This window comes from Podarcis raffonei, chromosome 13, assembly GCF_027172205.1.
Source record: "Podarcis raffonei isolate rPodRaf1 chromosome 13, rPodRaf1.pri, whole genome shotgun sequence".
Taxonomy (NCBI): domain Eukaryota; kingdom Metazoa; phylum Chordata; class Lepidosauria; order Squamata; family Lacertidae; genus Podarcis; species Podarcis raffonei.
Genome location: NC_070614.1, coordinates 39,022,607 through 39,046,620, shown reverse-complemented (window position 1 = coordinate 39,046,620; position 24,014 = coordinate 39,022,607). Strand labels below are relative to the sequence as shown.

At 44.4% G+C, this 24,014-nt stretch overlaps 1 protein-coding gene across 1 annotated transcript; it reads left to right on the top strand.

Moving 5' to 3' along the window:
• Window positions 1-3,744: 3,744 nt before the first annotated feature.
• Window positions 3,745-23,057, top strand: U2AF2 (U2 small nuclear RNA auxiliary factor 2). The gene is made up of 12 exons (XM_053360947.1): window positions 3,745-4,120; window positions 10,047-10,182; window positions 11,864-11,893; window positions 12,873-12,976; window positions 13,911-14,062; window positions 15,425-15,541; window positions 16,015-16,153; window positions 16,323-16,402; window positions 16,602-16,724; window positions 20,256-20,342; window positions 21,261-21,509; window positions 22,512-23,057. Exons 1-12 carry the CDS (start codon window positions 4,072-4,074, stop codon window positions 22,644-22,646), a joined length of 1,401 nt encoding a protein of 466 aa, XP_053216922.1. The 5' UTR covers window positions 3,745-4,071; the 3' UTR covers window positions 22,647-23,057.
• The last annotated feature ends 957 nt before the right edge of the window (window positions 23,058-24,014 follow it).

Here is a 24,014-nt window from a genome sequence, read left to right as displayed (position 1 = left end):
AATGGATTTACCCGCCTCACGTGCCATCTCACTGCTCCCCTCCCCTTTCCAGCCTGCTGTGAAGCAAGACTAGAACTGGAGGGCGATTGCTGAACAGGCTGCAGTGGTCTTGCCTTTTGGCCACTTCCTTTCTCCTTTCTTTTACATCCAATGCTACTGGCACCTTCTTAAGCTTTTCTCTTCCTGTTGCCTTTTTGCTGTAACAGTCCTTAGCCTGGAGGAATGAACTGCAGCCTTTGGCTGCCTCTAAATAATTTCCTATAGTCTCCCAAAGAAATTCCCACATCCCAAGGCTTTCTTGCATCTCTTTACCGCCATGGATACCACCTGCCCTCTTTCATGTTTTCCTGTTCCAGGTTCTGAAGCTGGGCTGTGTTTGGTGGCAAGCCATTTGCACTTCCTTTTTGCTTCCTGAGACAGAGACTGTGTGTACACTCCAACACCTCTGTGGCTTCAAGCTGCCACCTTATGTGTGAGCAAGGGTTTTGCTTGTTCTCTGCTGCTTTGGGATGTCTCCCCTTTATTCAGTGTAATGAATGGACTGTTTCCACTGTGCCTGTAATTTATCACCCAGTTTTTTCCTCTGTGTTAAAAAAATAATAATTTAAAAGGAAAATGTAAAAAGACAACAATTTACTAAGAGGATTTAAATTAAAGCATTTTGAATAAAACTCAGCAATGTGTGGTTTTAATTTTTCATGTTTGTATAATTGCTGCAAAAATGTGTGAATTTGTGGCTAGTTAGGATATTCCTGGTTTGGAACAAGGGGATGAAGAGTTGGATGTTGGCAACCGATTCAAATCCTCAGCTGTATATTATCTGGGAGTCAGAATTAAGTTGGGTGTTACTCAGTTTGTTACCAGTTTGTAAAATTAATGGCATGCCCTCAGTTTTGGTGTGAGGATGAGAGAATTATTGTGAAATGTACACTAAATGGCACAGTAGAATTTGGTATAGAATTTGGTATAGTCCCAGGGTGTGGCCTAAAATATGCAGGAAGGCACTACTTTACTGAAGCTAAGCAGGTCTGGGTCTGGGTCTGGGCTGTGCCTTGATGGCTGACTGCCTGAGAACCACATGTACTTTGCCTTGGGCTCCATGATGGAATAAATGTATGTCAGTGATGTGGAGAAGTTGTCCGATGAAATACCCTTGCTACAGCATTGGATAAGGTTATCTTGAAGCTGTGGTGCTACTCTCTGGAAAGTGGGGGAAAATGTGCAATAGAAAGCAAAGGAAGTGGGAGAGAAACACAGGTGCCTGATTCAGAAAAGGGATTTCCTTCATTTTTGGTGAACTTAGCATTTTGTTAGTGTGGAGTTCTCCTATGAAAGCCCCACTGGAGGAACAGGAGGGAAAATGTGCTGTTAAAGAACCTCAGTGGGGTGTGTGGAGAGCTTCACAGCGGTTCCCAAATGGTGGTACGCAGACCCCTCAGGGGGTCCATCTAACCCACTCTGGGTTCCATGGCATATACCCATCAACTGTCCGAAAATGCATGAGTATTGTTGTAAATAAAAATATGCCCTTTTCCCTTATGGGGTATCCAAGAGCCCATATAGAGTCCTTACATAGGTTCCCTATTGGTAGGAGAAAATAACAGAGGCCAACCAGAGAATATTGAGAAGCAAAGCAGCTAGTAAGCTTGATCTTTATTGATCTGTTGCAACAGGGTACTCCCCTCACACGCAGGAGAGGAAGAGGACCCACAAAAATGCTGTGCAAGGGCTTATAAAGAGTTTTGAAATTCCCATCCTCTAGATCAAGACCACCCCCAGAAACATTACACATACATCACAGAAGGGGTGTAACCTAAGACCACCACCCCAGATACATCCCACCTACATCACAGAAATTTAAATGTTGTTTTTTTCTTGTCCTTGTTTATCTCCTGTCTGGCAGGTTACTTGATTGGATTTCCTGGGGAGCCTGGCCATTCTTTTGTAGTGGTAAAATACTTATTTCCTGGGCCAGGTCACAGGCTCACACCTTATTCATATCTTAAATGTGTCCTTAAGACAGGATTTGTGAGGAAAGAGACAATGGAGAGACTTTTCCAGTTTGACCTTGCAGAGAAAACATTTGGTCAGTTTAGGAATCAAAATGGTTCCAGGTTGGCCTTCCTGTGTTGATCTATGTATGTGCGGTTATGAACATTGCCATATATCTAAGACCATAAAATTCCTATCACAGTATGCAGCACCCAAAGCCACAAGTTTTTGGGTGCTTTGACTCTCAGAGGAGCGCAGCCCAGAATATGCACATCCTGGTTCTGGGAACCACTGATCTAGATCATGCCCAGTGAAAGGCATGGGTGTACCTATACTTTGGCAAATGTTGCAGCTGACTTAAAAAAATAAAATAAAAGTGGTTGTATTCCAGCCATTGTAGGGGGAAGCCAGTCATATCTCAAGCCATGAGTGTTGCAGTCATTGAAACTGTGAAACGCATAAAGTAAAACAAAAAAACCTGAGAGCCCGTCTCTCCTACAGGAATAGGAAAGCAGTACGAATGGAAGTGAATATTAACCTCTGCCTTGTGGGTGAATTATGACTCATGGCATAGAATTTGAAAGCAATTTCCCGCCCCCTTTTACAGTGCATCCACTATGCAGCTGATGGCTACTCCCTTTGGGAGTCCTCATTTAGGTGGGAGAATGTTGCTGCTGTTGCTGTGCTCGTGTCCTGTTTTTAAGAGTTCCCCGTAGGCATTATTAGAAGAATTTTAAGGTCTCATATATAGAATAAATATTCATAAATGCACACATATCTAAATATATGAACCATGTGTCGGAAATAGTATGGGAAAGCAATCCTGAAGCCATTTTGACTCTCCCAGTGACCTCAAATATTCCTCTGCAGGAAGGGAGGCAAATGGGAAAAGACTTCCCATTGTCTTTTTGCTTGCAAATCCTGTCTTAAGGTCATATTTGTGTATGAATAGGGCGAATCTGTGAGATGGATTCAAGAACTAAAGTATTAACCATCACAAAAGAATGGCCAGACTGCCCAGGTAATGCAATCAGTGACCATTACTGTATTAGGTATCCTGGCGGATAGGATTTCTGCTGCAGACCGCCGCCTCCTGTAATGTATGTATGATGTTTTTTGGGGGGTGGTCTTGGGCTACAGGGTGGGCAATTTCAAAAGTCTATATAAAGGCTTGCACACCATTGTTCAGGGTTCTCCCACCTGCATGTGGTAAGTGGGAGACCCTGTTGCAACAGTTTAATAGAGATCAGGCTTACTAGCCTCTTTGCTTCTCAATATACTCTCGTTGGCCTCTGTTATTTTCTCCTACCGATAGGGAACCCACTTAAGGACTCTATACGGGCTCCGAAATACCCCATAAGGGAAAGGGAGCCGTTTTTTCTTATAACAGCATTTTGTTGGCCCCTGATTGGAGAGGATGCTGATCTATAGTTGGGCTTTTGTTCCGATCCCAGCAGGACCCTTCTAAAGCTGACCCTCATCAAAGATTTTATTTCTTATAAAAAGTGGTCACCGCGTGGTCAAAGTGCAAGAGCTGTGCCGGAAGCGACTGCCTAACGTCCAACGGTAATACTTGCCAGCCCCGGAAACAGTTGTGGAAGACTCGGGAGAAGCCGCGCTTTTATTCTCCCCTCCCTCCTTTTTAAGCGGGAGCACGAACGGAAGAGCAAAACTCATGCGGCGCTGAGAAACAGACGCTAGCGGAAGTACCCGAGGCTCTCCGGAAAATTCCGAAGGCGCAGGGTTCGGCCTTCCCCGAGGCTTTCCGGAAAAACCCGAAGGCACGGGAGGGGGGGTGGCCTCTCCCGAGCGTTCCTAGGAAGGCTCTCCGAATAAAAGAAAAGCGAGCGAGGCTTTGTCCTAGAGAGGTTAAGGAGGCCGCCGAGCGTATTTCGAAAGCGTCTTCCGGAGATAGCCGAGCGTTTCCGTTAACACCCGAAGCTGCCGCCGGAAGTTGCCGAACTCAAGGGAAGGCGCTCCTGCGGCCTAGTGCGTGAGGAGGAGCTGGAGAGCGAGAGCTACTAGAGCAGCTGCGAGGCCGCGTTCAGGCCGCCCTCCTCCGTCCCGTCTCCGTTAACCATGTCCGACTTCGACGAGTTCGAGCGGCAGCTCAACGAAAACAAACAAGGTGAGCGGACAAAGGGGCGGGTGGGCCGAGAGGGGGTGGGGGAGAGAGAAAGCGAGCGAGGGAGGCGGCCCTCTTCGACATTGATGGCTCTCTTGCGCCCGCCACACGCTCTTCACGACGGGCCCTGAGCTGCCCTGGAGCGGGTGGGGTGGGGGGCGGCTAAATGGTCCTCCCATCAACGGCGGAGACCCGAGTTAGGCCGAAGACCGCGTGTGTTTGTGCGCGGCGACGGGGGGAGGGGCGGCCGGCCGGCTCTCGCGTGTCCGGCCACTTCCTTTTCCCTCTCGCTTTATTTGGCGGGAGTTTGATCGCGGGGGTAACGGCCGCTGGGGAAGCGGGGGAGGGAAGAGAGGCGAGGAGAACCGTTGGTGGCCCTGCGCGCGGGCCCTTAACGGAGTGGCGCGTGGCGGGGCTATGGAATGCGGGGAGGGCTCTTTCCCTCTCGGGCCACTTTCTGCCCCATGAGGCGGACTCTGAGAGGGAAGGGACCTGGAGTCCGTTTTGTTCACTCTCTTGGGGAAAGAGGGAGGCTGCCTAGTTGTTATTACACCGCCCCCCCCCCAAACAACAACTTTCCTCGCTTAGTTGCCTCCTGCAAAGAAAGCACACGATGCAGCCTTTACGCCGCGGGGAGCAAAGGATGATGGAAGAAAGGATGCAGCATGATGGAAGAAAGGAGGGCCAAGTAAATAAGTAACTGGTTCTCCCGCCCACTCCCAGTGCAGGATTTGCCTTAGGGAAGGTGGGTTGTAAACTTGAGAAATGGGAGGGGAATGTTTGTTCATCTCGGTTAGTATTCCTCCGTGCTGAGAGGCAGAGGTTGCGCAGGATTTCGGAAAGGAGGCTTTCCCAACCCTACTTGGGACCCATTTGCATGTATAGCGTGCTGTGTACCACTGAGCAACACCCTTCTTCCCTTCCTCTCAAAACTCTCACGTTTGTGGGTTTTCTTACTATTTTTATCTCATCCTTTAGGGAGATGAAAGTAACATATGGCGATACCCACACACCCCTTTTGCCCTCACAACAATCCAGGGATGGGTAGATGAGGCTGAGATGGTGACTGGCCCAAGATTATGCTGTGAGCTTCTTCACTGAGTGGGGATTTGAAGCCGGATCTCACCATTCTGATGTTAGCAACTATGCAACTTTGGCTCTCACATCTCTTGTCTCTCTTCCCACCTCTTCTCACTTATTTATCCTGGCCTTCCATAAATCTCATGAACTTTCCTCACAACCATGAGGTAGTCTGTGCTTAGAGTGAATGACTTGCCCAAGGATCCAATCTCCAGTAGTCCTCATCCAGAGCTGCCCACTACACCACAGTGGCTGAACCACATTTCTTCTTTTCCCTACATCATAGAATCATAGTTGGAAGGGACCCTGAGGATCATCTAGTCCAACCGCCTGGATATGAAGCTGTCCCTTACGGGGAATATGCAGCTGTCCCTTACTGGGATTAAACCTGCAACCATGATGTTATCAGCACCACACTCTAAGCCAGCTGGGCTATCCAGCCTTTCCTCAGTCCACTAAGTTTTGGGGGGAAAGTCCAGATTTACATACAACTCAACCAACACATATTAATTAGATTTTTTCCCATCAGTACTTATACTAAATTCACTTGGCCTGAGGCACTACTTTGCGTGCACACACACATACACACACTTTCAACTGGTTGCCAGCATAATGGAAAACTACTGTGTCAGAGGAGCTTGCTGGTATTCTCCTTGGAGTGGATCTCTTTTCAAACAAGCTGCTTAGGATGGACACTGAGTAAAGTATTGTCTCTCCTTCTTGGGCTAATTTTTCAACCACCTGCAAAATACATTACCCCATTTCTCTTCATTCGGCTGTTTTCTCCACCTTTTTACAAATCTTAGCTAATTAGAAAGGCCACATCACTCTCACTTACCTGAGGTTATGAGCAGCTATGAATCAGTATCTTAGGCACAAGTCCACTACAGTGGTACCTCTGAAGCGAACGCAACCCGTGTGGGTGTGGGTTGCGATTCGCTGCTTCCATACATGCACGTGACGTCATTTTGAGCGTCTGTGCATGCGCGAGCGGCGAAACCCAGAAGTAACGTGCTCTGTTACTTCCGGGTTGCCGCAGAGCACAACCCAAAAAGGCTCAACCTGAAGCGACTTCAATCCAAGGTATGACTGTACTCCATATTGGATCCCCAATAGAAATACATGTTGGCTCCTTTCTCGGTAACATTACTTTACTCTTGCATATTTTTGGTGGTGCTTCCTGTGATGCACTAGGACAAATACAACACAAAATGATTCCCTTAGGGCAGGCATGGCCAAACTTGGCCCTCCAGAAGCTTTGGGACTACAACTCCCTTGTCCCTGGTCAACTCCCTCCTCCCTGGTCAACTACAACATCCCTGGTCGGGGATGATGGGAATTGTAGTCCCAAAACATCTGGAGGGCCAAGTTTAGCCATGCCTGCCATAGGGCAAGCCACTCCCAGTGGTCCCAGACTGCTTAGCCCAGGGGTCAGGAAAGATGGGAGTAGCAGTCCAGCAACATCTGAAGGACCACAGGCTGGTCCTTGCTTTACGCAGCAATCCCACAGTATTTATTTCATAGCCAAGTGTTCACATGAATACAAACAGACTGCAACCTTGAAATGCAACTGCAAAAATTGCCTGTCTGCATGGAAAAAGAAAATGCAAGCTACCAACATTTATAAGGCATCTCTGCCTAATTAATTGAGGGCTGTTTTGTTTGCCCCAGGTGATCAGACTAGTTGCTATTTGCAGGCGTGGCATAAGGTGGACCTTTTTAATAGGGCATGCCTTACTATCATACTAATCACGGAATCTTTAGTAGAGACGTGTGCACTCTGGAAATTTCCTAGGATCTGATTTGTCCAGACTCTTCTAATGGGCTGTATGTGATAATGTCATTCTGATTCTGAAAAAGGGCATGCAAGCGCCAACTCACCCTGCCTAGTATAATAGGCATTTGGATGTAAGCAGTAGCTGATCACTGCTATCTGTGGCAAACTGTATAAGCAGCTGTTGTATGTACAAATACCAGTTATGCATACCAGTTATGTCCACAAATTCCCTTGTAGTGGCAAGTGTTCCGCCTGCCCTCTGACATACCCCAAGCAGCTGCAGTGGGGGTGGGGATTTTCCTGACAGTTGTTCTGCTGGGGCAATCCCTGCTCAGCCCCAAGGTGGGGCTGCACTTCTTTACTACTTCAAAATAACAAGCCCCAGTCATCTTTTCCAACTTCAGCCTTGGAACAGACAGTTGTCATTGACTTCACAAGGTCAAAGACCAAGATCTTGACCCTTGAGGGAGGGACAGGCTCCTAGTAACCACAAACTTTAGTTGGCTATCAATGTCAGTCAATATGGGCCTCTGGTAGTGGTTCCCAGTGGTGAGATGGACCTCCCTTGGGTGCATAAATTTCCATCAAGGGAATTGCCCCTGAGGTAGGTAGTGTCTACACCAGCTGGCAAGACCTGGGTAGGTTGAATGCCATCTGACAGCGTCCTTACTATTCAATTATCTCAGTTGGATTTGTGAAGTAGGAATTCAAAATTGCTGCTTGTGTGCGACTCCAGGAAGTGATCAGAGATCCTGTTCTATTCCTTTCCAAGGCTAGTGCAGGGTTACTATTCAAATCTGCAGACACACACAATATTAGGCTATTTGCCTTTGACAATGTGAAAGGATCTTCACAGTTTCATCTAACTATATATTTTTGATGCTGAACTTGGACCCCAGAAGATTCCATTCATTTAGCAGGCATGAGGGGAAGCATTCAAAAAGTTAAAAAAAAGTATGAAATGGTCTTACTTGTATTTTGCCTTGGATCTAGAATCCCTAGCAAAGACTGTGGGGCAGAATGTAGGAGTGACAGGGCCTCAAAGGAATGTTTTTGGCTCATAAACGCCTTTTGAAGAAAGCCATTTAGCGCTACATTTTGCACTAAAACTGCCCAAGGCAGGAATGGATTCCTGTGTAAAACAAAGATGAGTGATTTGGATTGATAGCCTGTGGTAATAGGAGAAAACAGGGTCTTCTCCTTGGAACTTCAAAAATAAGTGTTGGTACCACATCACTGTTTTGTTTGTTTTGCTTCCTTGCACAGAAAATAAACCAGAAGCACTGCAGATTTCACCTATATGGACCTCTGCTTTCCATTGGTTCTCCCAAGCCAGAAACCCAAACATTCCTGTTACCAGAGAGCCTTAACACCCCCAAGCCTTGCATGATACAGCAACAGATGTGCCATTACAAATACTGCTTTGTGCTGGTCATTGTACAACATTGCTCTGTATTGTTCCTTTCCAGCACAGCTGCATGAGTTGTCTCTAGTGTCCAAAACAGTTCTTCTTTATGTCACAATTTGAATTCTGCTGCTTGATGTTGGTGTGTTAATTCTGACTTGCTTTACTCCAAATAAAAAGCAGCAGTGGTTCCTGAAAAGAAGCATCCTATTTGTAGGAGTCAGTCTTGTGCAGAACCAAGAAAATGTTTTTATTTCTAGGAGACAATAGAAGCTGAGGTAGCCAGGCATTTTATTTGTGGCACTCCATAATGCTGCTCACCTTTCCCTGTTGTGCAGCATTAAAAGAGGGCAGGGGTATAAATTTATGGGGCATAAGAAGAAACCCAGATAATGTAGTTGGCATGATTTATTTCAGTTGTAATAAAATACGTAAAATTATGAGCTGCTTCAAGTACTGAAGGCGATGACTAGAACATTCAGAAGGCATTCTAGAGGAGGGGGTGCTATGGAGAGCAGTAATCAAGACAGGCATCTGGCTCAAAACTTTTGTTTTTCAGTTTTTAGCTAAATGATAGATGATGGCTGCAGCTTCTTTAGCTGCTGTTTTTAAAAAATGGAAAGCAGAGATACTTGGAATATAAACAGCAAAAACAGCACCTTACAGCATTTTCTTCCTAGTGTATCCTTTTCAATCATCCAGTTCTTCCTTAGAAGAGTTTGCAGCCTCTGATTTCATGCATTTCCTTTAAGAGACCCATCAATAACAGTTTTAACTTCCCAAAGATTGAGCCGTGTTAATTCCTTGAGCATCAGGATTTTTCTTTCCTCAAAAAGAGCCCCAGCTTGCTAGATTTGGTAAAAGCTGAACTTGAGATAACCACACCTTGCTAAAAATCTTGTCATGAATGTTAGCAATGAGAAACTAGAAAGAACTGCCTATCCTGCCTCTTTATAGCTTCTCGCTGACCCCTTTTTCCCAAGGGCAGTTAGATTATTGCCCATTGTCATCTACAAGTGTGGGCAATTTAATTTTGGCCTTTTATAGAGTATGGTAGGTGCTGAACTTGATTTGGGGCAGACATGACCCTCTAGATGTTAAATTCCAACTCACATCTGCCCTAATCATCATGAGCAATGGCCAGAGATGATGGACTTGTAGTCTGGCAGCATCTGAAGGACCACAACTTATCAACTCCTGGTTGAGGAGATGTACAAGCACAAAATATCATATCCCAAATCCTTGTTAAGCATAGGCACAACCTATCTACAAAAACACACAGCCTAACCAGCCTGTCAAGTTTATTCTTGGCACATGAGGGCTTTCTGACCCTTCTCATTAGCAGCCGCCACTGTTGTATTGGATAAATACCTGTTCATGAGATGAGCCATTGCCATACAGCATTTGTGAGTTTGGTAATTTGCAACCAGACAAGACTCGGGCTAAGAAATGGGTCTATCAAGTTACATCACTCTTGAAGCAGTGGCTGTTGAGAGTAACCTGGGGAAATGTAGCCTTGGTTTCTACATACCACACCTTTCCAATTTTATGAGTATATTTGAGTTAATTTTCCTAGGGGGAGTGGTAAGAGTTTGTGATAACCAGAAGTGTGACCTCCATTCCTATGTTGCAACCATTGGCATATCAAGCTCTTCTCTCGTCTTTAGAACGCGACAAAGAGAACCGTCACCGGAAACGCAGCCACAGTCGCTCACGGAGTCGTGACAGGAAACGCCGCAGTCGCAGCCGTGACAGGCGCAACAGGGATCAGCGCAGTGTTTCAAGGGATCGCAGGAGACGCAGGTATGGGTTGCAGAATGAAGAGCTTGGGTTTTCCTTGGGTTTCCACTTTTTTGGGTCCAGCAATATGCTCAAGCGCTGGACAAAACCTCAGATGCATAAGATTCATTGGGACAAACTTAGTCTTGCCTCATTCATTTTCTGTTATCCATGAAGAAGTTGTTCTTAACTGAGCAGACCTGTCTTAAGAGGCTCTCTCATCCTTATGCTGACTTTTTGCAGAAAGAAGCTCTTTGCAAACATCAAGGAGCTTTTTAACCCTTGTATTCAAAGCTTCCAAGTACCATCTCTGTTTTTTTGAGATGCTCATTATTTATAAAGTGCCTGATTAGGATCTGTACATAAAAATAAACTGCTTCTGCATGGAGACCTACGATTTAATTTCAGTTGTATGTACCTCAAAATCATGATTTGAAGCATGTTAGTAGAAGAACAAGATGGTGGGAATTCATATGGGAAAGAAAGCTTAAGGGCTCTTTCTGGTATAGAAGCACTTGGGATTGATTGATTTTTAGAAAGAAAGGCAGTGTGAATTAGCAAATGGCAGAAACTTAGATGATTATAATGTATGGCCAGCAAGGGTGAAATTGAAATTCAGTTCAAGGGAAATGGCAATTCTTCTCAAATTGGTTTAATTGTATGTACCATTTCCTAGGAAAGCCTTATGCTTAAGTGCCACTGAAATGAAAAGAAGCTGTGCTATAGCTACATAGGAGCACACAAGACTAGTAGAGGCGATGTACCCAATTAATCATTCTTAGTGTGCATTGTAGTTTTCACATCTGTTCTGCTTTGGTGGTTGGGGCAGGATTACAGAATTTGGCAAACTGTTGGGGAGCAAGAAAGAAGAGAAGGTTGCACTCTTGACTGCATATGAGAGTGGTAGTGAAGCACTTCTGGGCAGAAAAGCAGATTCATACGGTTTCAGCTTCTGAAACAGTCTCTGTGTGTGCATGCGTATGCACACACAGTTCTTAGTGACTGAGATTGGAAAGCACCATAACTGCTCTACAGATAAAATTAATGTCTTGGTTCTGTTGCTTATTTGATGCTGAAATTTGTTAATCAGGTTGAATACAATTTAAATACATATACTCTGATTTTTTAAAAAGGGGGTTGTATCTGTTTTAGGTTTTTTGTTATTGCTTGCCAGTAGCTTTGATTCTCCTTGGAGCAATGGACAGGACAGAAATTAAATAATATTCTCATCTCCTGCTAGTCAGCACACTTCCATTTTCTTGGCTCAGATGAGTGTTGCAGCCCTATCACCACTGTCTGCCTTTGCTCTATGTGCATGTAATGCAACTATGAAAGTCAGAGAACTGCTTGATTAACGTCTTTGAAGAGCTCAGCATCTTGTTCACAGATGCTAATAAAGCACTGGTTTATTTCTGCTGTCTAACATCCTCTCTAGACAGATGCACTGTCTAGTATAAGTTTGACTATTCTCTCTCTCCCTTTTTCTTAATGAAGTTACAAAATTATCTATGGCTGCATTAATAGATCAGTGGTGGTCTCTGCAGATCCCTCTGATCCACCCACCCCCATTGCCATACGCTGTTGTTTCTTGGTCCGCAGTCTCTGTCAGGGCACATGGGGCCCTGCTGCTGTTACTGAGTTGGCTGCCTGTGCCTGTTGTATCCACCAGGAATGGTTACAAACCCATTTTGTTTCTCAATTTCAGATCACCCCTAAGCCTAGCGGGTCCCCTGAGGTGAGTATTGCTACTTCTTCCTTGTGCTGACAGGGTTGTCACTTTCACAGTTAACAAAGGCAGCCATGCAATCAGATCTTGGGTGCAGATACAATTATCACATTTAGTGCTGGGATTCATCCTGGGGGTTACTATTAAAAGGGATCTGCCCTGGAGTCTTTATGTCAGGGTGGATTTGATTTAAATCAGATCGATTTAAATCACTAGTCAGTAAGACTTGATTTAAATTTTTTTTTTAAGACTTATTCTTGCTGGCATAATCTTAATATTTACAACCAGATCAAGGTTTCATTTTTGGAATAATAAATTATCAGAGTAGCTTTTACAGTTAAATCAAAAATTCCTGATTTGGTTATACTATTAGAAATACATAGGCAGATAATTATGAAATTATTGTGAGGTTTAATAAATTAACTGTTTACATTTCGACAACTTTTCTGCTGTACTTTATTGGAAGGAGAAAAATTATCATTTCCTTAATAACAATTTAAACAATTTATTTAACTAAAGCAATAACATTATAGCATATGTATCTATGTTTGTTAACTGATGTGGTTAAACTTTAAATAAAAAAAACCTTAGACTGATTTTTAGCACACATGACAAACTTAAAACAAATCCTTATTTCCTGCTAAGTAGCCTCAAAGAAATCCATTTCTTAATTATTTTAAATCATTGATTTTTATCCACCCTGGTCTATGTAGATCAGGCTTCCTCAACCTTGGCCCTCCAGATGTTTTGAGACTACAATTCCCATCATCCCTGACCACTGGTCCTGCTAGCTAGGGATTATGGGAGTTGTAGGCCAAAAACATCTGGAGGGCTGAGGTTGAGGAAGCCTGATATAGATGGTGTCCCAAACTGAAACAAGTGTAGAGTTGACATGACTGGTACATTAATCTTCATATTACATTCAATAGAAGCCCAAGTGCTCTTTCCATTTCCAGCTGACCTTTTCCTCCCGGTCTTCCTTCCACAGCCGTTCTCCCAGGCATGAGAAGAAGAAGAAGGTTCGCAAGTACTGGGATGTCCCGCCCCCAGGCTTTGAACACATCACTCCCATGCAGTATAAAGCCATGCAAGGTGGGGCTGCTTCCGCTTCAGTCACCTTGCCTTAATGTATTGTAAAATAGTGTTATATGTTGCAGCTACTTGAGCATGTTCCTCTACCACGCAAATTAATGGAAATACAAACTTGTGTTGACCTTTGGAGGTTCTTATTTTCCTTCTGAAATGTTCTCCCAATTTCAAGCATGCATCTCCATTCCTGAAGAAATCAAATTTAAGTCAGATATTTTCCCTTGGTGGATGAAGAACTCTGGATCAATTTTTCTCACTGCACAGCTAGGCAAATAAGTGGGCTTCACTTGGTTCTCTTTTTGATTTTACATTTAAAATATATGTCTGCTTTAACTGGGAACAAGTCTCTTAATGTTGCCATATGAATGTTAAAAACTGCCAACTCATTTATCTACTATCTGAATCTGGATCTCTTTTTCTCTCCTTGATTCTGGTACTTGAGGTTGGTGTTTTGCTAGTACACTTAAACAGACATATTCCTACAACTGTGAGTGCTAAAAACCTTAAATTGGGATTATCGGCCAATAATAGTAAAAAGTTCCTTTGTGCTTGGAAGTTGCTTAAAGATTGCATATTGTCTTACCTGTTTTTTGAAAATGATATTTTGTCCTTCCAGAAATAGAGAAGTAACTTGTTAGACTTTTTGTGATTTCAGAAAATTGTTTACTTGCTAGGTCTCATCTCCACCCTCACCTCTCCCCACCCCACTTAATGGCATGTCATTTGTTTATTATCATATAAACCACTTAGAAGTCACTTGGGATAAAATGTGATATATAAGCAATAATCATAATTTACTTGTGCCAGTTCCTTTAAAAGGTGAATGCTGTGTAGTTTTGTTATCAGTCTCTCCAAATGAGGAGTGATATGCCTTGTGATATTTCCAGATGAGAATCTTCAATTTGTAACAGCTAGTCTTGTTTTCCCCCTTACCTAGCTGCTGGGCAAATTCCAGCTACAGCCCTCCTGCCAACAATGACCCCTGATGGACTGGCGGTGACCCCCACTCCTGTGCCAGTAGTAGGCAGCCAGATGACACGGCAAGCCCGGCGTCTCTATGTGGGAAATATCCCTTTTGGAATCACTGAGGTACTTGCTTGATCCCTCAGATGTGCTCTCTGAACCCATTGGTGTATTTTCTCTCTTGGGTTAGGGGTGTTGAAAGGAAGATGCTTCGCTGAGAAATTTTGGGGAATAAGTTCATAGTGAAAACACGAGCCAGGTGAGGCTGAATTCAGCATTCAGATCTCTTTGTCCTGCTAACAGGACTCCAAAATGGTGTCAGGACAATGCAGCAGGTGCCAGAATTATGTTGGATTGTGACAGCCCTGTGCTCCTGGCTTCATCTTTCTTTAATCACCTAGTTCTTAAATATTCCTTTCTGAGAGATCATGTTTTAGACCAGGTCTTTTGAAATACAAGAGTTAACTGCAATGCTCTTCTCTTTTGGAAATAGAGTAAATTACAAATTCTTCAGTCCTTAACAATGGGGGGTGGGGAAGGTGCTGTAGGAAAGAAGTTTCATGTTTTCTCTCACGTTCAAAATGGTAGGGAGTTGAGGTTGGTAATCTGGCTGCAGAGGCTTATAATTGCTGTTCTATTTTTGATGGCCACATTCTCTTCCCCCAAGTACATTAGTTCCTTCTTTCACATTTCTTTCAGGGTTTACCAAGTGTTCAGGTGGCAAATTCCAATGGCAAATTACAGTGGATTGGGATATTTGCTTTCTGTAGTACCAAGCAAGGTGACTTGCTTGAGCCTTTGCAGTGTTTTTACTAAGCTGGAACTTAAGAGTTAGAACTATGCAGAATTCCAGCATTGCTTCCAGTCCTCCTTTTTCACTGTCCAAATCTGTCAAGGGACATTACTGTGTGACACAGATGAAGGGGTTTTATTTCCAAAAGGGCTATACATAATCTGCCATAACTTTTGAGCTGAACCAACTGTAATCCCTTTCCAGAGCTCTTAATTCATATCCTCCTTCTGCATACATGGTATGCCTCTGGCAGAGAAGACCAAATATCTGGAACAGAGGTGGATTCAGAGTAAAGAAAAACAGCTATTTGGGTGGAAATGGGAAATAATAATATTTGGGCTGTAATCCTATACATACTTGGGATAAGTCCCACTGAATTTAGTGGTGCCTCTGTCTGGGTAGACTGGTATAGAAGTGCACTATTAGTGCCTAAATGACCAGGGAATTAAATATGGGTGGTCATTATTTGAATATCTCTACCCCCAAAAAAAAAAAAAAAGACCAAAGAGTTGTTTCCATTTCTTTTTAAAGTGGATAATGTGTGGGACTGCAATCCCCCCGTAGCCCCAAAGTTTGCTACCATCGCAGCAGGCAAGTAGGCAGTTTTGCTTTGTAATCCATTTGTGATCCTGAAGGCCTTTCTAGTGTGTGACATAAAACCTCCCCTTTTCCATTCTCTCCGTGACCCTCAACAGGAGGCTATGATGGATTTCTTCAATGCTCAGATGCGCCTTGGTGGCCTTACCCAGGCTCCTGGGAACCCTGTCTTGGCAGTGCAGATAAACCAGGACAAGAACTTTGCATTTTTGGAGGTGAGTTGAGGCATGCACATGCATTGAGGCAAGTGTAAGAGGGCACTTCAGATGGGTGTGATTCCAACATAATCTGTTGGTGGGAGAGGTCAGGAGAGAGTTTGGCTAGGCTTTTCTGGATGCAGGAGATTCTGAGCAATGCCTTGCTTATTTATATAGATAACATGATTTTTGTTGTGGAATTTGCTCTAGAATGTGGGACACACTTGGTGGAAATTCCATTCATTGTATACATGCAGAGTATATACGACTTAGATAACAACTTGATTCTATCACTTCCACAGTTTGTGTACTGACTGTTTAACCCCTTTCATCGCAAGGGTGGAATTCTTCCCTTAAGAACCCCCGAGCCAGCATTTTTCATTATCTGGCCCTTGAGTGCAGGCATCTAATCACACCCCCCAATAGGCCATACCACACATCCTTAACCTTTCACCTTCTCAGTTTCTGTTTGTTTGTTTTTGCTGCTGCAGTTTCGCTCTGTGGATGAAACTACCCAAGCTATGGCTTTTGATGGGATCATTTTCCAGGGACAGTCGCTGAAGATCAGGCGCCCACATGATTACCAACCGCTCCCTGGCATGTCTGAAAACCCTTCAGTCTATGTGCCAGGTGAGTATACTAGATGCACCCTGTTAACAAAGGAAGACCAAAGGGGATAGGCACAGTTTTGTGTGATTTACTGGATGAGACCCCACATAGTCTTCCCATATGCATTTGATCTGAAAATGTGACTGACACAAAAGCCTTTCAACAGACCATGTTAACCCTTTCCCCACAGGAGTGGTGTCCACAGTGGTTCCAGACTCTGCTCATAAGCTGTTCATTGGGGGTCTGCCAAACTATCTTAACGATGATCAGGTGAGTAGCGGTTTCTTTCCTTCTTGCCCCCTTCCTCCTTTCCATTTAAGTGTCTTCATTTTATGGAGAGCCACTCTCCTTAGCTCAGCACAGTGCTTAAAACACCTGTGTGGGTGGCATGCAAGCATGATTGTATGCACGCACCCAAATGAAGCCCTCGTAGCTCACCTTTGTTTTTCCCTTGTCCCCTGCCTCTCAGGTCAAGGAGTTGCTCACTTCTTTTGGACCCCTGAAGGCTTTCAATTTGGTGAAGGACAGTGCCACTGGCCTGTCGAAAGGTTATGCCTTCTGTGAATATGTGGACATCAACGTCACAGACCAGGTAGGGCCAGCCTCTCTTCGTGGTACTCTCTTTTTATTTTTGTTCCGCAGCAGCTCGCCGACCTGCCCGTGGGATAAGGGGGGTTCTTTATCCTTTGAGCAGGTGGGGTGTTTTTTTCTCTCCTCCCCTCTAGGGGGTGCCAGCTTTTCTCTCCTTACAGCACAGCTGCTGACTTAGCGGCAGACACCATCGAGTTAGTGTTCTGATCACTTCTGCTTTTTGTTCCCCCCAAAAAAACAACAACTCTCCCCGAATGTTAGTCGGAGAAGGCTTCGGCCTTTTTGCGAAGACCCCGGCCGCCGTGCCCGACCGAGAGCCGGTAAGAAGCCCTCCCCTCACCAGCCAGGGAAGAGCCGGGTCCGTAGCACATTTCACCTGTCCCACCCCCCAACCCCAACCCCAAGTGAATTCTCCATCCTGCACTCTTAAGAATAACTTGAGTTTCCTTTCTCTCGCTGTGCTTAGTGTTACAGCGGGAGGGGGTGGAACAGGCCCTTAACCTGCAGACATGCTCTGCTTGCTAACTCCAGCAGGAGTTGTTAAATGCAAGTTTTGGCATGTGTAATTATAAACCAAAGGAAAAGCACCCCGGTTTTCCCCTTGCCCCTGTTGGAGAGGGGGGGACCTGTGGTGGAGAGGAAACACCCCACAAATCCCTATAGGGTTCGGAGAGTGTCGGTGGTAACTTTGCATGCTGAGCGTAAGCTCTCATTTCTGGGTTGATCTCATAAGGGTTATGCATGTGGTTTTCTTTCATAATTGAGTGCCTCTGTTAGTGTGTATGGATATGTGTGTCTATATATACTTCCCACGCCTGCTTCCCGTCCCGTGCATTCTTTCTTCCCATATGTTACTTGGGAAATGTGTGTTTTCCCCATGCTCTTCTGGTCTCTCTGCATTCAGGAGAAAGCTGTGAGTTTTTAGCAAGAGCTAAAATCTTGGTTCAGACATTCAGAATTAGATGGTGCTCCTTTGAAAAAAAGAATTCTCAGATACTTAGAAAGGCATCAGAAGCAGAGGAGAGTTTGCAGTGTTCGCTGAGAGTAGGGTGACTAGCAGCTTATTTAAACTGTAGGAAGGTAGATCTTGGTTAGATGCTATTGGGATAAATGTCTTGTGAATGAGACTCAACAAGGAATCTGGGGTGATTGCTTTCAGGCCCTTTTTATGACTTTGGGATGTTGTCTGGGGTCTGGGTACACTAATTTAATCCCCCTTTCCTCTTACTGTACTCTCGGTGTTATCCCTTCCCCATTGTGTACTGTCTGTGAGTGTGGTCTCCATGTGTGAGGCCCAGGGCAATTGCCTCATCAATTAATTAATTAAATTTCTATACTGCCCTATATCTGAGGATTACAGGCAGTTTATAGAGCCTGGCCTCAGGACAATGTGTTTGATTAAATGGCTTCCTCAAAGTACAATTCTGTTTTCAGTGTTCTGTGTACTTGGACTCTCAACTACCAAATTCAGTTTTTAGCCTAGAACAAAGCATCCTAAATAAGCTTGGCTTTAAAAAAAAGCCAAGTTCTCTTGCAGTTATGAAGAGAAGCTTGAAATGGCTAGCAGGAGAGAGAGTAGCTGAGTACAGCCTGCTGTGGTCAAGAATGGAGATTTCAAGGTGACTTAGAAAACACTTCTAAGTTTCTGTACTTTGCTAAGGTATCTAGGAGATGTATGAATTAGCTTTAAGTGATGCTGACAGCACAGTCCAGTGATTGTTAACGTAACTCTGTTGAAGAGAGTGGGATTTCTTACTCCCCAATCGTGCTTGAAGATTGCATCCCGAAAGTGCTGATCTAGGAGTAACTGCTACCATACGGTTCTCTGAGGCAAGGGAAAGTTAATATACCCAATGCTCTTGGGAGTTAAAAGTACACCCATTCCCTGGCAAGAAGAAGTTATTCATGATGAATGGCAGTCTGCAGCAAGGTGACATGTTATCAGTCCATAACGTTGTATACAAAAGTGAGGGTTTGGCAAGAAATAGCATTACTGAAGACTATCCTGAAGTTAACTTTTAATTGGTTCACATAAAGGTTCCCTCCCCTCATTTATTAAAAATCAGTGTTTTGGGGTGCAAGAAGAAACATTACATAGAATCTGGCAAACAAAATATTTAGAGTAACAGGATCTGGAGTGTGATAGAGAACCCACAAATCCAGTGCTACGCTTAAGTATCTCCGGAATTCAAAAAGATCTCAGCTCTCTTAAAGTGCTTAATGATTCAGTTCACAGTGCACTCAATATGACCTTGCTTTAGTTGCACAACTATTCTGAGAGGTGGCGGCCTACACTCACTCCCCTGGGATAGGGCTTGAACTCTGCTGTTCTGCATCCAAACTAAGAATGTCAGCTGTGTCAGTTTGTCTCCTGGTGCCATTTGCTCAGGCTTGTAATTTAGACCCGTTTTACAGATGGGATGCTGACAAAACTGGATGTTCTGAGCCCCAGCAGGTCCAGAGTTTCCAACTTCACAGAAATTTAATGTATCTGTTGAGAGCTGTGAAAGTCAAGGTCTTAGGTGGCATACTGCATTGTCGGGGAGGGCAATGTAGGTTTAGGCCATCTGAGTAAGGAAGTTGAAGAACAGGGGTGGGTGGATGCCAGTAAGTTACTTTGCAGGACACTGGTGTCCTGCTATTTTTGGTACTGGATACTGTCTAGTTGCTGCTCTGGCTGCTGATAACTTCCCACACACTCTAGAAGAGAAAGAGAGAGTTAATTGTGAGATTCTGCAGATGTTTGACCCTTACGTATGTTTGAAAGTTGCACAATGCTTAGTAATAAGTCTCTGATCATGACTTGCCAGGCAAACTCATGAGTCACAACCAAGGTGGGACTCGATTTGAATCCTATTTACAAAGACAAGACCACTGCTTCATCCACTGGATTGTACCAAGCGGAAGCGGGTAGGAGTGTGCCTTAAAGCCTGGACTCCTCTGTTAGCTTGCCATGTTTTGCTGTATGTCTGAGGCAGATGGCTCTCTGTGGCCCCCATGAATGGAAAAGGGGTTGCTCAAACTTGTACATTCGCATATGAGACTAGACTGGAAAGTAAACATTTCCTTGGTGTGAACCCTGGTAGTTAGGCCCCTGTTGGAGCTGGCTTAGTGAGGGGATGTGCAATTTAGAAGTATTTCAGCAACTACAGAGCAATGGAATTCACATTCTGGAAAAAGAACAGTCTGTCTATGCTAATGACATTTAGCTGAAGCTGAAACCTCACCTCTGCACTTTCTCCTTCATGCAGACAGTCCTTTAACCCCTTCCAACTTTACGGTCTTTTTTTTTTAACCTTGGTTCTATGCCCATTTTGGGTCCCGGCAGGTAACTGAGCTAAATACGGTATTAATGCCATGGCAGTGCAGTTCAGGTAGGAGTCTGGTTGGGGGGCAAGGAAGAAGCCACCTTTGTGTGCGTGACTGTGTTGATGTTTTAGAGGTGGGGCCAGAGGGTGGATGGGTATGTGGCTGGTGGCCTTGGAGGCACAAGATTTGAAGTGTCTGGATTCACTTTTTTCTGCCCTCACAGGCCATCGCGGGCTTGAATGGCATGCAGCTGGGCGACAAGAAACTGTTGGTGCAGAGAGCCAGTGTCGGAGCCAAGAATGCTACTCTGGTGAGGAAGGAACGGAACTGCTGGGTGGTGGGAAGAAGGGGAGGATAGGACTGGTGCTGTGAAAGAGTAAGGTTTCTTGCATATATTTGTGGGGGGAGGGGGTTCAGGAAGGTGCCAAGTGGTTCAAAAAGAGTAGGTTTTATCAGTGGCTAGAGTATGAGAAGACTGTTGCCTTTTTGTTCTGCTTGTGAACTTCCCAGAAGCATCTGATTGGCCACTGAGAAGCAGGATGCTCCTTTGGTCAGATGATCAAGGCTCTTTCTTTCACTGTCTTTTTTGTAAGGGCCAGTCTCTCTAGAGCAGAGACATGATTTCTCAATTTGGAATTCAGGGAGCTTCCCTATGTCACTAAAACGTATGTTCAGATCTCCCTCTGTGTATGTAACCAGGGCAAAATACTCTTTTAATCTGTCAGGGCCCAGTTCTGTCCTCACTGTGGTATCCAACAGATCTGGCTCTGTGGTGTGTGGCCGCAGTACATGTGAAGGACCCCTGGAAAAATGTCATTAAAAAAAGAGGGTTGGTGACTTTCTGCATTGATAATGACACACAACCACCTGCATTAGTTTAAGAGAATGTGGGATGGCACTCTTGTCAACTGATGTACTTGAGTTATATATCGGAGGAAGAGTTCGTTTGCCCTGAGAGGCAGGGCTTTAGAACCAGAGAGAAAGTTCCCAAGAACCACATGCCAAAATCTTCATATAGCTGATAATACAAAGGATGACTTCAGCTGCCACCCCTTCCTTTTATGCCAATCCTTAGAAACTGAGCTGTCCCCTGTGCTCTAAGAGGCAGAATTTCTGGGTTTAGTGGAAGGGAAACAGTGCCAGGGCTCTTTGTGTAGAATCATGGGAGGGTGGGGTTTTGGCAGCAGTGGCATGGTACTCATGTCTGTTTCTTTCCTCTTCCTCACAGAGCACAATAAACCAGACCCCAGTGACCCTGCAGGTACCGGGCCTGATGAGCTCGCAGGTGCAGATGGGAGGTCACCCCACGGAGGTGCTGTGCCTCATGAATATGGTGCTGCCCGAGGAACTGCTGGATGACGAGGAGTATGAGGAGATCGTCGAGGATGTGCGCGATGAGTGTAGCAAGTATGGTGTTGTCAAGTCCATTGAGATTCCCCGGCCTGTTGATGGCGTTGAGGTGCCTGGCTGTGGCAAGGTACTTGGCAGTTGCTCATATTCATTCTCTCTCTCTCTCTCTCTCTCTCTCTCTCTCTCTCTCTGTGGGTGGGTAGGTGGGTGTGATGGGTTTAGAACAGCGAAGTGGATAGGAACAAAGGAAGCAGCAGTCATGTCAGATAAAATGCTGCTGTTGCTAAACATTGACTTAGTTAGAAAGGGGAGGGCAAAGTACTGGATGGATTGCTGAAGTAACATGATTTGCCGCTAGAAAGCTCCAACTCTAGCAGAAAGACATACTTTCACAAAGGCATGTCAAGATTGGATCACAGCAATGCAACTTGGCAGTTAACAAAAAAGTTAGGCTTTGGTGATCCAGAAAAGGGGTTGTGGGTACCAAGTACTGCAACCCTGCCTCCTGCCACTGCTGATCCTTTTGGTATTCCCTCTCCAAAGCAGGATTTAAGAGGCAGTGGGTTGCGTAGTACTTCTGTTGGACTTAGGAGCTCTTGGAGAGGTAGAAAAGCTTGAAATCTAGTTTGATGCCTTAAGTCCCTGTTAAAATCTTATTGCCACATCAGAGTTCTATGGTACTAGACTGATTTAAAACCAATCAGTGCAAATATCTTATTACGTTGAGAACTATAAAGCTATGGTCAGTTTGTCAGAGAATGGGTTGAGTTGTTTCAGCATAATTAGTCAAGAAAATAGGCTAGTCACAGACAAGCACTCCTTGAAGGTTAGGTGTGTTGTGACAGCAGAGCTGGTGGCTCAGACACCACCTTCATGCATGCCCACTCTTGTATATTATTATTATTATTATTATTATTATTATTATTATTATTATTATTATTTATTATATTAATTAATTAATTAATTAAATTTATTTATACCCCGCCCATCTGGCTGGATTTGCAGCAGGGCTCTGGATCCAGATCTTACTCCTCCAGTTGCCCATCCCCACAGCTGCCTATGGATGCAGTTTTAAATGGGGTAGGTATACTATTAATTCTTCTCCCTTCCCCCTCAATCCTTCTTGTAGATCTTCGTGGAGTTCACATCTGTCTTCGACTGTCAGAAGGCCATGCAAGGCCTGACTGGGCGCAAGTTTGCGAATCGGGTCGTGGTGACCAAGTATTGCGACCCCGACTCCTATCATCGCCGAGACTTCTGGTAGCCCAACCCTGAGCCAGGCATGGGGGTGTGGGGTGTTTTAAGGAGGCAGGGGCAGCTCGCTGGCCGGAGAGGCTCCTTTAGCAACATAGCCTGTTTATATTTTATGGCCAAAATCTCCTGTATTTTTTTTCTTCCAATTGTCCCAATCCCTTCCTTTTCTATCCCTGCCACCAGCTCCCTCGGCCCACCCCACCCCCCTCGGTTTCCCAGTGATGGTTACTCTGTAGTAGAAACGTTGACTATTTTCCCCCATATCCCCATCCCACTGTGATGTTTCTGATTTTTTCCCAAGAGGAGTTTTGCTCTAAACAAGATGGGCCCGTTTTGTTGTATTTTCCTTTCCTCTGCGCTGTGTGTATGGACGACTATTTCTCTAGCATTGTCTCTCATAAGTAAACATTTTTTCCAATTCCCTGGTGTCATTTGGACATCTGTTCTTTATGTTTCTAATCCACAGTTGCAAGTTAACAAGGGTATGAGAATACCTAGCCCTTGGCCATAGGAAATTGCCTGGTTTCTGTATAGATTTAATGCTGGGTGGTCCCAGGAACAAAAGACAGAGCAAAATGATAAATCTAAACTTTAGATAATTCCTTCTAAGGAAGCCAACTGTATTGTAGATTAGTATCTGTGTCTACATGAAAAATTAAGGCAGCATTTTGTAATTAAGAAACTGGCTTAATCTACTTAATCTACTTAAAAGTAAAATATTGACTGTCTCAGATGGCATCTTTGTCTTTAGGCCTACCTACTGATGAATAACCTATACATTCTCACCTTTGTCTAATGGAAGAAGTAGCATATGTTAACTGTTTCACTGCTCTGCTGCTTAAAGTGCTGCTTAAAGTGGTCAGTCATTTGTGGTCCTTGACTGGCTGGAATACCAGTATACAGGGCTGTGTATGTACTCAATTTCACAGAAGTACATAATTCCCCCAAAACTCAACTTCTCTCTGTCTCTCGTGTACACACACACATTTTTCCTAGTCCTTATGATCACCGCTTCCTCTTGCTAGAAATGCAATGATCTCTCATCACACATAATTTATACTGGTTACAGAGCACAGCTTCTCTTGCTGCAGAATTTGGGGTTCCATCACTGCTGAATTTTGATTCCTTTAGCAAAGCGCCTGCAGTCCTGCCCATATATATTATCGAGAAGGCTATGATTACAAAACCACCTTGGTTAAAAGAACATCTAGTTTAAGTGATTAAGGCACCTTGATAAAACATTGTATTATAGAGGTGGGATATGCAGCTTTATATAAATAAAAATAAAGTTAATGAGCTTAGAGGGATTTCACTTCTAGCCCAATCCTGCACATGCTCACTTGGAATTAAATTGTATTTTGATCAATGGAGCTTGGTG